This window comes from Procambarus clarkii, chromosome 63, assembly GCF_040958095.1.
Source record: "Procambarus clarkii isolate CNS0578487 chromosome 63, FALCON_Pclarkii_2.0, whole genome shotgun sequence".
In the NCBI taxonomy this organism is placed as follows: Eukaryota; Metazoa; Arthropoda; class Malacostraca; order Decapoda; family Cambaridae; genus Procambarus; species Procambarus clarkii.
In genome coordinates, this window is record NC_091212.1 from 14575669 (window position 1) to 14589230 (window position 13562).

Below are 13562 nucleotides of genomic sequence, written 5' to 3' on the forward strand. Positions count from 1 at the left end.
GCAGTGTAGGGGGGAACAGCAGTCAGTATAGGGGCACAGCAGTCAGTATAGGGGGCACAGCAGTCGGTGTAGGGGGGCACAGCAGTCAGTATAGGGGCACAGCAGTCAGTATAGGGGGCACAGCAGTCAATGTAGGAGACAACATTCAGTGTAGGGGAACAGAGGAGGCCAGTCAACCATCTTAGAGAACATATACTATTTTGTAATCTGTCGTCGACTAGTGGAGACTCAATAATCCCCATCAACAGTGGATAACAGCCTCTATTGATCAGGTGATCAGATGGCATCTTGATTAATCTTGATCAGCTCTCACTCTGCCTGGTGAAGAGGCGCATGAGGGTGAAAAAACGTCACAAAGGCAGAGTATTGAATCGAAGGGGATCCGGTTGAGAGTTGACGGTGATACGATTAGAGTAGACGGGCGTGGCGCCGATTGGGCTCAGTCATAAGGAGTTTAGTTAGACTGGCGAGAGGTCTATATATCGTCTTTTCGCAATACGTTATCATTAAAGTGTCTGTCTGTCGTCAACATGTTTAAGATACTCTAATGGTCCACTGATCTCATGATAGATATATATATAGATAATATATATAGATAATATATATATATATATATATATATGTATATATATATATATATATATATATATATATATATATATGTATATGTATATATATATATATGTATATGCATATATATATATATATATATATGTATATATATATATATATATATATATATATATATATATATATATATATATATATATATATATACTATTATCATCAAGGAGACGACGTTTCGGTCCGTCCTGGACCATTACAAGTCGATTGTAATGGGGAGCAAGGTTGTTGTTGTTATAGATTGAACTATTCAAAACGAAAAGTCCAAGTAGCACGGGCTATGGTGAGCCCGTGAGAGAGAGAGAGGGGCACAGGCATTAAGTAAAGCAAGGGAGAGGTGAGGAGGAAATTCCTAAGAGTAAGGCGGATGTTTATAAGAATGGGAGCGTATGAATAAGAAAAAGGGGAAGGGTTTATGTCAGGTCACGTTTGTTAGAAAGGTTGGAGCATTTAAGTGAAAGGGAAGAGGCAACAAAGCCAAGACTCAGGTTCATGTTGGGCAGGATGTGTAGGGAGCCGGTCGGCCGAGCGGACAGCACGCTGGACTTGTTATCCTGTGGTCCTGGGTTCGATCCCAGGCGCCGGCGAGAAACAATGGGCAGAGTTTCTTTCACCCTATGCCCCTGTTACCTAGCAGTAAAATAGGTACCTGGGTGTTAGTCAGCTGTCACGGGCTGCTTCTTGGGGGTGGAGGCCTGGTCGAAGACCGGGCCGCGGGGACACTAAAAAGCCCCGAAATCATCTCAAGATAACCTCAAGATATATCAGAGCTGAGTTGACAAGACGGCGTCTATGTAGAGGCAGGAAAAAATATTTTAGATGACCATAGGATAAGATAAGAGTCAATAGGATAAGAGTCCCTAACATTGTATTAATGCTCAAACACATTGACGGTCTCGCTTCATACAGGTCGGAGTTCAATCCCCGAACGTCCAAGTGGTTGGGCACCTGTCCTTAGATGTGCTTATATCAGTGATACAAGCACTCTCGATGCACTCGGGTAAATATGCTTGCTTGAGTCGAGTGTTATCTCCTAAGCCCCGCCTCTCCAGCTGTTGGTCAATTGATGCAGTAACTATCGTTTATCTTGCTGTGGGTCGTTGGTGAGGTGATTATGAAGAGAAGCGCTTAGCCAATACGTCAGTACACCAATGAGTCACAGCCCCCGCTCCTGTGCCAGGTAAGTCCACTACGGGCTCACCATAGCCCGTGCTACTTGCCCCGCTCCTGTGCCAGGTAAGTCCACTACGGGCTCACCATAGCCCGTGCTACTTGCCCCGCTCCTGTGCCAGGTAAGTCCACTACGGGCTCACCATAGCCCGTGCTACTTGCCCCGTTCCTGTGCCAGGTAAGTCCACTACGGGCTCACCATAGCCCGTGCTACTTGCCCCGCTCCTGTGCCAGGTAAGTCCACTACGGGCTCACCATAGCCCGTGCTACTTTGCAACTTTTGTTCCGTGTAGCTGAATCCAAAACACCAACAAACACCAATACGACTATACAGCTCTTATAAGGAATTTGAGTGACTTTACGGGCTATTCATGCCCGTGCCCCACCTCTTGGGTGACTTATTCGTCAACCAATTATGACTGACTCACCACACACAAGTCGAGTGACTCACCACACACAAGTCGAGTGACTCACTACACACGAGTCGAGTGACTCACCACACACAAGTCGAGTGACTCACCACACACAAGTCGAGTGACTCACCACACACACGCAAGTGACTCACCACACACACGCAAGTGACTCACCACACACACGCAAGTGACTCACCACACACACGCAAGTGACTCACCACACACACGCAAGTGACTCACCACACACACGCAGGTGACTCACCACACACAAGTCGAGTGACTCACTACACACAAGTCGAGTGACTCACCACACACACGCAAGTGACTCACTACACACAAGTCGAGTGACTCACTACACACAAGTCGAGTGACTCACCACACACACGCAAGTGACTCACCACACACGAGTCGAGTGACTCACCACACACACGCAAGCGACTCACCACACAAGCACAAGCTCACATGAACACGACTGAGTACAAAAAAGGAACTCAACCACTAAGTCATAACTTACTAACCATTGCCTGACTAATATATCAGAGGCTCGTGGCCGCGCTGCCTCTTGTGTACTGGGGGGGTGTAGTGGGCAAGGAGGTGGGGTGTAGTGGGCAAGGGGGAGGGGTGTAGTGGGCAAGGAGGTGGGGTGTAGTGGGCAAGGGGGAGGGGTGTAGTGGGCAAGGGGGAGGGGTGTAGTGGGCAAGGGGGTGGGGTGTAGTGGGCAAGGAGGGGGGTGTAGTGGGCAAGGAGGGGGGTGTAGTGGGCTAGGGGGGGTGTAGTGGGCAAGGGGGGTGTGTAGTGGGCAAGGGGGGGGGGGTAGTGGGCAAGGAGGGTGTAGTAGTGGGCAAGGGGTTAGTGGTGGGCAAAGGGTTTAGAGTAGTGGGTGGTGGGCAAAGTAGTTACGGAAGTGGGTGGTGAACAAGGCGTTTTAGAGATTGAATAGTGGTTTGTTTGATGGAAGAATGGTTGCTTTAGCTGCTTAAAAGGGGGGTGGTGGGAGATTACAGATTGGTGGGTGATTGACCCATTAGAGATTTGTCGGTGGGTAAGTAGGACAAAAAATTATGGGTAGTGAGTAGGGCAGTAAATGGGTAAAGGTTGGGTTTAATCAACCTTAAGTCAATAAAGGTGAGTGAGGTTGAATTATATTTTCTAAATATTTCCTGTGTCAGAACTTGCTGTCGATCTCTATCTATAAATTAGCATATCTGTCTGTTCGAGGATGGAGGCCAGATGTTTGAGGCTAGTCTCGCCAAGTCTTGTGCCCTTATTCCTGTTGAGAACGTGTTCAAAAAGGTCAGGTCAGGATTGGCATAAGTGAAAAGAATGCCACTTCACAAGCAGCCAAAATGAACCCCCACGACGATTCCTGGAATATCTAATATTTTTGCTGCATTTGTTCATCATGACATAAACACTAAACACTGATGTTTACGAAATTGAAAACAAAATCTATCATACATTCCTTCATTGGTCGATAATATGTATTCATGACATTAAATTCCCTCCCCCCCAATCCTTCCCAATCCGCAACACCAATTCCCTCCCCCCCCCCAATCCTTCCCAATCCGCAACACCAATTCTCCCGCTGCCTCTCAAGTGTCAGTCTTCCACATACCAGGTCCTGTTGCATATGTGTATACACCCATGCAACCCCTGTTGCAACCCACCCTCTGCCTCGCCAGGCTTGCTCCTTTACACCTGTGCAATATCAAGATGGGGGGAGGGTGGAGAGAGAGAGAGGGGGAGAGAGAGAGAGGGGGAGAGAGAGAGAGGGGGAGAGAGGGGGAGAGAGGGAGAGAGGGGGAGAGAGGGAGAGGGGGAGGGAGAGGGGGAGGGAGGGGGGGAGGGAGGGGGGGAGGGAGGGGGGGAGGGGGAGAGGGGGAGGGGGAGAGGGGGGGAGTGGGAGGGGAGGGGGGGGAGGGAGGGCAGAGAGAGAGGGGGGGCAGAGAGAGAAACAGACAGGGTGACACAAGGAGGCAGATAGAGAAAGAGACATAAAGAGAAATACTGAAGAAAAAGACATGCACAGAGAGACAGAACTATTAGCAGGAAGAGAGAAATACAGTCGGGACCCCAGAGCAGTAGCTCAACCCCCGCAAACACAACTAGACGAGTACAGAGACATAGAGAAAACAGAGACCAGGCAGACCCGGGAATCGCCGAGTATCCCACGAAGTTTACAATGATCAGTAAATTAAATCAAAATTATCTTCCACATGAGATCATATCCAAGTCGGAGACGCTCAAAGAGAACGCTGAAGGGTAAACAAACACTTAACAATTTATCTAGGCGCTCATTCTGTGTACTTTCCGACAATATATATATATCCTTGTTACGCGAATATATTCACTATAGATAAATCTCCCCGGGGTATATTTAATTAAAACAGTTATGATATACTGAAATCAAGAGTTAGTCGTCTGCACAGCTCTGAGTTGTTGTTGTTCGTCTTGAAACAAAAAATTAATTAACATAACCAATTAAAAATGATGGATAGTTAGATATACACTGTAGTTTGAACAGCTATTCAAAAACAGACAAATTATATTCTAAGGGTCGCAGGGTGACACCATCTCTACTACTGGGACACGTTCTTCAAGACTGTGACTGTGTCCATCCCTGCAAGACTGTGACTGTCTCCTGATCAACCAGGCTGTGACTCATACGTCAGGCTGCGAGCAGCCGCGTCTAACAACAGCCTGGTTGATCAGTCCAGCAACCAGGAGGCCTGGTCGACGACCGGGCCGCGGGGACACTAAGCCCCGGAAGCACCTCAAGGTATCCTTATGTTGGACAGTGCAGGAAGCTATCCTCCCACCCACCATAGCTCCTTAAATCCGAAGACGAGGCTTCCAGGATGCTGGTCCGTACCTTCAACCCTGGATGACATAGCATCCAGGACGTCGGCTTCTTATTCCAACTGGATGAGTTTTCCAGGAAAATCCGCCAATAGGTGAATCTTTCAGAAAGTTTAGCCTCTTCGATGATGCGCCTTCAGCACTTGTCCCGGCTAGAAATCCTTCCAGGGACATGGGTTTGTTCCTCTGATGGCGTTCCTTCCAGGGCGAATTCTTAACCAAAAATGGTAAGCATTTCAAGAGGTCGGTAGTTAACCGAGGCTTCTGAGTTTCCAGGAGTTGAGTTTCAATCCCCCAAGCACAAACCACTGGAAAGTTGACTTGTTAACTGTGCTAATGAGCTAACTAGGTGATTGTCTTCATACTCTCCTGGAGAGTCATACGTGAAATTGGCCTCTCTTGATGAAGTCGTTCTAGGATAAACGACTCCCTAGTCGTTCCCTATAACAATGGGTCGTTACACTCTCTCAACCACGATAGTTAGACATTTGATAATGCCTTGGTTCTCACTGAGCCATTGTGATGGTAGTGATGGTGGTTGTTCGGTTGATGCTTATGATTGTGGTGGTGATTGTGGTGGTGATAGCGGGTGTGGTGGCGCGATAACGATTGTATTACTGCTGGTTGCTGTATTGATTAGTGTTGTTAAGTCCTCTGATGTTTACTAACTAGTTAGCGTTGTCTAGTGTTGATTCTTGTGGCAATGTTGCTGACGGTACGGCTGACGGTACGGGCTTGTACAACTGACGGTACGGGCTCGTGCAGCTGACGGTACGGCTCGTGCAGCTGACGGTACGGCTCGTGCAGCTGACGGTACGGCCTCGTGCAGCTGACGGTACGGGCTCGTGCAGCTGACGGTACGGCTCGTGCAACTGACGGTACGGGCTCGTGCAACTGACGGTACGGGCTCGTGCAACTGACGGTACGGGCTCGTGCAACTGACGGTACGGCTCGTGCAACTGACGGTACGGGCTCATGCAACTGACGGTACGGGCTCGTGCAACTGACGGTACGCCTCGTACAACTGACGGTACGCCTCGTACAACTGACGGTACGGGCTCGTGCAACTGACGGTACGGGCTCATGCAACTGACGGTACGGGCTCGTGCAACTGACGGTACGGGCTCGTACAACTGACGGTACGGGCTCGTGCAACTGACGGTACGGGCTCGTGCAACTGACGGTACGGGCTCGTGCAACTGACGGTACGGGCTCGTGCAACTGACGGTACGGGCTCGTGCAACTGACGGTACGGGCTCGTGCAACTGACGGTACGGGCTCGTGCAACTGACGGTACGCCTCGTGCAACTGACGGTACGGGCTCGTACAACTATGGGTCAATCACCATAGCAATTCCTATGGGGGCAAGAATTGACGAGAAAATTCAAGATAAATAAAGAGAAATAAAGAGACAAAATAAAGTAGGAAGAGAAGAGTTAAAAGCAATATTATGAAAGACAGAACACTAAATAAATGGGAATAAGGGAAACTGAGGATAAATAGAGAGGTGAAAATAGGAGGAGAGGAGAAGAATGAAGGAGAGAGAAGAGAGAAGAGAAAGTCATGCATGGGGGGGGGTGCTGGGGCAGCATTCCACCACTACCCCACTTATGATGTCATGGTGTGTTTACTATTTGTATCTGCACAGTCGACGTATTAGCTCTTGGACCCGGCCTTTCTAGCCAGTTTATTTTTTTCCTCATGTCTACTACATATATTTCCCCATGCATTCCCAGGAAGCAGCCCGAGACAGCTGTCTAACTCCCAGGTACCTATTTTGAGGTTATCTTGAGATGATTTCGGGGCTTTAGTGTCCCCACGGCCCGGTCCTCGACCAGACCTCCACCCCCAGGAAGCCCGTGACAGCTGTCTAACTCCCAGGTACCTATTTTTACTGCTAGGTAACAGGGGCATAGGGTGAAAGAAACCGTGCCCATTGTTTCTCGCCGGCGCCCGGGATCGAACCCGGTATCATAGGATCACAAGTCCAGTGTGCTGTCCGCTCGGCCGACTGGCTCCCTATTTACTGCTAGGTGAACAGAAGCACTAGGATGAAAGAAACTCTGTTCATTTGTTTTCGCCTTGGCCGGGGATCGAACTCTGGCCCTTAGGACTACCATCCCATAGCGGTGTGTGTGTGTGTGTGTGTGTGTGTGTGTGTGTGTGTGTGTGTGTGTGTGTGTGTGTGTGTGTGTGTGTGTGTGTGTGTGTGTGTGTGTGTGTGTGTGTGTGTGTGTGTGTGTGTGTGTGTGTGTGTGTACTCACCTAGTTGTGCTTGCGGGGGTTGAGTTTTATCTCTTTGGTCCCGCCTCTCAACCGTCAATCAACAGGTGTACAGGTTCAGGTGTGTGTGTGTGTGTGTGCACGAGAATAACATTGAATTAATTATTATAAAAGTATATTGACACATCGATATGTTTAAGCTCTCCCCCGACCCCCTTAAATCCCCCCCAATCCCCCCAATCCCCCACAACCCTCCCCCAATCCCCCACAATCACAAAGCCCTTTGAACCTTCTTGGTAACCTTTAACCTTCGACGAGACACTCAAATGTCAACAACCCCACCAAAGGTTAATCTTCGAACTATACCTGTGATTTTCTTAACTGTTACCTCTGTAACCTGTCCTCACAATACACCACAATTGCGACGGTATCCGCCAGTGTGTCAAACTTTGTGTCTGAGGCGCCTGGATGGTTCCCGGGAGGCTAAATGAGCTTTGGTGCTCGATAGGGTAGATGAGGTGATTATGGAACCTTCGGATTGGATAAAACTGATTGAAGAAATCTGAGTCGTGGATGTAATATCCTGGCAGAGTCTCGCCTTTCTCTCTCTGTGTCTCTCTGTGTCTCTCTGTGTCTCTCTGTGTCTCTCTGTGTCTCTCTGTGTCTCTTTGTCTCTCTCTGTCTCTCTCTCAGGCCATGCAATACCAGCAAACCACATTACATAATCACATCATTATTTCTTACAGTTGCTACTTTGATGCAATGTTGCAACAGGTTGTGGTTACATTGTGTGCAAGTTACGATATTAGACCATTGTTTTATAATCCCATTAAGGTATACCTGCATTCAAGCAGCTGCACTGAACTACACGAAGAGTTACGTAGAGCGTCGTGAGCTAGCTACCTGATGCTATAAAATCCTGATCACGCAGGAGAGTTAATCTTGGAGGGCCATGGAATCTGTAGCCTGCACTGGCAAACTTAGGGTGCATTATGAGGCTATCCTCAAGAACACGTGAATTGCAATGCTCCAGGTGTCTAATGCAGGCAGGTGTGAAGGGTCTCATGACTGGGCATTCAGTGATGTAGTGTGGGAGATCATGCCCCAGTTCCTGCTCACAGAGTTTGCACCTGGAGTGCTCAGGATTGGGAGATCCGTCACCTGAAGCCATCTGCCACAGGTAACGGTAACCCAAGCTGATCCTGGCAACTGTCTGGTTGATACCTGGTTGATACCTGGTTGATGGGGTTCTGGGAGTTCTTCTACTCCCCAAGCCCGGCCCGAGGCCAGGCTTGACTTGTGTGTCTGGTCGACGTTTTGTCCTACTCATATATACAGGTTTCGAATATACACAAATCGTAGCTTTTTACAATTGTGCTCTGAAGCCTTGAGGAGTTAGTAATTCCTCTCTTATAAGTCCTGAGTGTTTGAAATAATATAATCTTGAAAGTGATTCAGATAATCAGGCCTAATTCACACGTATCGTTCAGCGTCTGGTCACAACCTGTAAACAGAACCTTGGAGAGTTAGTTTTTAAACTTTCTTCTCAAGTGAAGAGAAATATATAAGAAATCTATCGCAGATTCGTGCTGGAATCATTGATCTCACCCGATATATCGTATTCAAATGACTGCTACCAAAAGATACATATATTTATATATTATAATTATATATATTATAAAATTTTACCTATTTATTCCTCCCTTCTCTGTCCTTGTCATATCTTTTCTGGTGTATATACCTCTGGTGTATATATTTCTAGGATATTTATCTCTGGTATATATATTTCTGGTGTATATATATAATATAAAACGCCTGGTACCCCTCCTAGTACGTATATAGATATATATATATATATATCACTAAGATCTATATAACCAGACCGGGACTCGAACCTGCACAACCTGCTATATCATCCCTGCCACACACGGTACAGAAACCACTTCATCAATCATCACCTATTCTTCCTTACTCTTGCTACCCCCCATAGCAACTATTCCTTGTCATCCTCCTTTGCCCAAAACTCCAGGAACCATCCCCCATCCTTCTCCCTACCCACCACCATCCTAACATGGCCTGGCCGCTCCCTCAGTAGTATTCTGTGTCATGTTGATCTTGTCTAAGAATTTCTTGTTAGTCATTGATCTAAGAATTGTAGCAAAGGACATTGTTTTGTTCATGTCTACCCTCAGGTCCTATTCTTCAGTCGTTACAGGGAGGCAGTTTTCCCTTTGATTTTCCAGTGGCTGTTCCCAGTTGCATCACCTTGCACTTGATGGTGTTAAACTCCAGTAACCACTTCTCGGGATCACCTCTGCAGCTTGTCTAAGTGATTTTAGAATTATCTTGCAAGCTTCATATATCTCAACTCTATTTCATTATTTTATATGTAATTACCTAAGTGTAGTTACAGGATGAGAGCTACGCTCGTAGTGTCCCGTCTTCCCAGCACTCTTGGTCATATAACGCTTTGAAACTACTGACGGTCTTGGCCCCCCACGGCCTTTTTGTTTGTTGACCAGACCACACACTAGAAGGTGAAGGGACGACGACGTTTCGGTCCGTCCTGGACCATTCTCAAGTCGAAACGTCGTCGTCCCTTCACCTTCTAGTGTGGGGTCTGGTCAACATAATTTAGCCACGTTATCGTGACTCCTCGCCGCCTTGCTTCTTCCATCCGTCTACAATTCTGTTTGCAAAAGGGAACTTTTTAATCATTTTTCTGCACCTTTTTTTCCTTAGGTTGAGTCTGTGTCTTCTTGTTTATGAAGCTGTTGGTTTCAGGAATTCCTCTCAGTTTGGTCGATTGTGTGTGTGTGTGTGTGTGTGTGTGTGTGTGTGTGTGTGTGTGTGTGTGTGTGTGTGTGTGTGTGTGTGTGTGTGTGTGTGTGTGTGTGTGTGTGTGTGTGTGTGTGTGTGTGTGTGTGCGAGCGCGCGCGTGTGTTTGTATGTGCGTGCGCGTGTGTGTGTGTGTGTGTGTGTGCGTGCGCGCGTGCGCGCGTGTACTCACCTAGTTGTGCTAGACATCCCACCAGCCCCTAAGAACCCTTCTCTATCCTTAACATCCCTCCAACCACTTGGAGCCAGAAACACCTATCCAGAGCCTCTCCAGGTTAGTGTCCCAGTCACTCCTCAGCCTTGAGATGCGACTAACGTCACGCCAGCCATCATAGCTTCCCCTCTTGAGACTTGATGTTTCTTTACGGTTTTGCAAGTGTGTTTGAAGAAAGGCGAAACATCTGCATCTTGTTTTCACGTTGCAATGCTGGTTGCCAGATTCACGAAGCAGTTGCGCAAGCACTTACGAACGTCTTCATCTTTCCTCAATCTTTGACGGCTTTGGTTACATTTATTAAATAGTTTATAAGCATGAAAAGTTGCCAATCAACTGTTGGTATTGTTATAAACAGCCTCCTGGTGCTTCGGAGCTCATTACCGGTTTAATAATTGTAAACAAAGCCGCCAAAGATTGAGAAAAGATGTACAGGTTCGTAAGTGCATGCGTAACTGCTTCGTGAATCTGGCCCTTGGTTCGGAGAGTAGCATTTGTCAGGGGCGGGTGTCTGAGAGTGCTTGAAGTACGCTTACTGTCAACAATGAACATCTGTGGCCGCTTACTGTCAACAATGAACATCTGTGGCCGCTTACTGTCAACAATGAACATCTGTGGCCGCTTACTGTCAACAATGAACATCTGTGGCCGCTTACTGTCAACAATGAACATCTGTGGCCGCTTACTGTCAACAATGAACATCTGTGGCCGCTTACTGTCAACAATGAACATCTGTGGCCGCTTACTGTCAACAATGAACATCTGTGGCCGCTTACTGTCAACAATGAACATCTGTGGCCGCTTACTGTCAACAATGAACATCTGTGGCCGCTTACTGTCAACAATGAACATCTGTGGCAAATCAGTTTTCCGTGGCAAACAGCCCCTTGAAATTCTTCTTATTTTTAAATCTGTTGGTAACATTAATGTGTTTACTAATGCCTCTTTCTCGTTATTTGTTGGCGCACTTTGTCTCTGGGATGTGGTGGGGACCATTGCAAGTGGTTCTGCACATTGTTTGATGAGCAATTTCGTAAGGGGTGCTTAGTGAGATTCTCTGTGGTTCCAATACTTTTTGTTTCATATCCCTGCATCTTACACCTTCTCTCTTCCTGTCACATTCAGTGACGTGTGTGTGTGTGTGGGTGTATGTGTAATTACCTAAGTGTAGTTACAGGATGAGAGCTACGCTCGTGGTGTCCCGTCTTCCCAGCACTCTTTGTCATATAACGCTTTGAAACTACTGACGGTTTTGGCCTCCCACCTTCTCACCTAACTTGTTCCAACCGTCTACCACTAAGTGTGTGTGTGTGTGCTCACATAGTTGGACTCGCCTAGTTGTGCTTGCGGGGGTTGATCTTCGGCTATTTGGTCCCGCCTCGCAGCTGTCTGTGTTCTGGGATACAGACTTTTGCCGCTTTAATTATGTTCAAACGTGAGGATGCTGTAGTTTCTCCCGCGGATCCGGCTTCCTGATTAATGGCATCTCTCCGTGTATGGGTGGACAACACCCCGAGCCAATCACAGCTCGGTAAATCTTTTCCTATTACACCACTTTGGGACCGCTGTTGGCATAGGTGCAGGGAAGAGGGGGCACTTGAGTACCGCAGAGGTCGCTCGCGGGCTATCATAGGGCATCTAAAAGAACCCAGAACTATGTTGACCAAAACCACACACTAGAAAGTGAAAGAACGACGACGTTTCGGTCCGTCCTGGACCATTCTCAAGTCACAATCGACTTGAGAATGGTCCAAGACGGACCGAAACGTCGTCGTCCCTTCATTTTCTAGTGTGGTGGTCTGGTCAACATACGTCAGCCACGTTATTGTGACTCCTCGCCTGCTCCCAGAACTATTCTTTGTTGGCCCCGCTCCTGTGCCAGATTAAGTTACGGGCTCACCATAGCCCCGTGCTACTTGCCCCGCTCCTGTGCCAGGTAAGTTACGGGCTCACCATAGCCCCGTGCTACTTGCCCTGCTCCTGTGCCAGGTAAGTTACGGGCTCACCATAGCCCCGTGCTACTTGCCCTGCTCCTGTGCCAGGTAAGTTACGGGCTCACCATAGCCCCGTGCTACTTGCCCCGCTCCTGTGCCAGGTAAGTTACGGGCTCACCATAGCCCGTGCTACTTGCCCTGCTCCTGTGCCAGGTAAGTTACGGGCTCACCATAGCCCCGTGCTACTTGCCCTGCTCCTGTGCCAGGTAAGTTACGGGCTCACCATAGCCCCGTGCTACTTGCCCTGCTCCTGTGCCAGGTAAGTTACGGGCTCACCATAGCCCCGTGCTACTTGGAACTTGTTCCGAGTAGCGAATCTTAAACATCCTTTTTTGTTTCTATTCAAGCGTTATGAGATGTAGTGATCATTTCGCCTGCTTGCTGTGTTGTTGTTGTTGTTGTTAAAGATTCGCTACCTGGAACAAGAAGTTCCGAGTAGCACGGGCTATGGTAAGCCCGTAGTGGATGTTGCTCGTTGTGATCATTGCTACAGCATCTCTGTCACGCATGACCAGCCTTAACGTAAGGTCTTGCTGCTAGGAACTATCACCAGTTAATGTTGCAACTGCACTCATTTGCATATGTAAATAGATGGCAAAGGAAAGTGCCTGTCTATTAAACTCTTGTTGGGTAGTTTGTCGAATTCCTGTTGAGCTCCCTGCTAGGATGGGGGAGGATGGTATGGGATTGTTGGCGTGTAGGGAAGGGATGGGAAAGGATAGAAGAGAATAAGAGGAAGCAGAAGATACGAAGTGGAGAGGGGGATAGGGAATGATGCTTGAGGCAAGAGGGGGATGAAAATGAAGGGAGTGAGTAGAAGGAAGAGGAGTAGGAGCTCGCTGATGCCCAAGTGGAAGAGGAGGATGCGTTGGATTATGTGGAACGGAGGAGCTGGATGATGTGGAGGAGGAGTTACCGAATGAAGGAGGTGGAGGAGGAAGCATAACAGTAAGGGAAAGGGAAGGGAGGGAAGTAGAATTTGAATAGAAGTGTTGACAGTGATGATTTAATGACAGTGTCAAGGCAGAAGTGAAAGTCACCTGATGACTACCTGTGAACAATATCCAGAGTTTTCCCCCCCCCCACCCCCCAACGTCTAATGGAGAAGGGGGTGTTGGGGGGGTTGAAAGGATGGATTGGTACCAAGGCTTCCAGCATGAACAATGGAACAGGTCAAAAAAAAATTGTTGAAGAAGCAAGGAAATAGAGCAGTGGGGGAATACTCTA

At 47.9% G+C, this 13562-nt stretch overlaps 1 protein-coding gene across 1 annotated transcript in view; it reads right to left on the reverse strand.

Annotated features, from left to right (window-relative positions):
- Positions 1-11337, reverse strand: part of LOC123749506 (mucin-2-like) — a 25808-nt gene extending 14471 nt beyond the window's left edge. The window contains exon 1 of the mRNA XM_069308858.1: positions 10878-11337. Coding sequence (XP_069164959.1) covers positions 10878-11337 — 460 coding nt within the window. The remainder of the gene's footprint in view (positions 1-10877) is intronic.
- Between the last annotated feature and the right edge of the window lie 2225 nt (positions 11338-13562).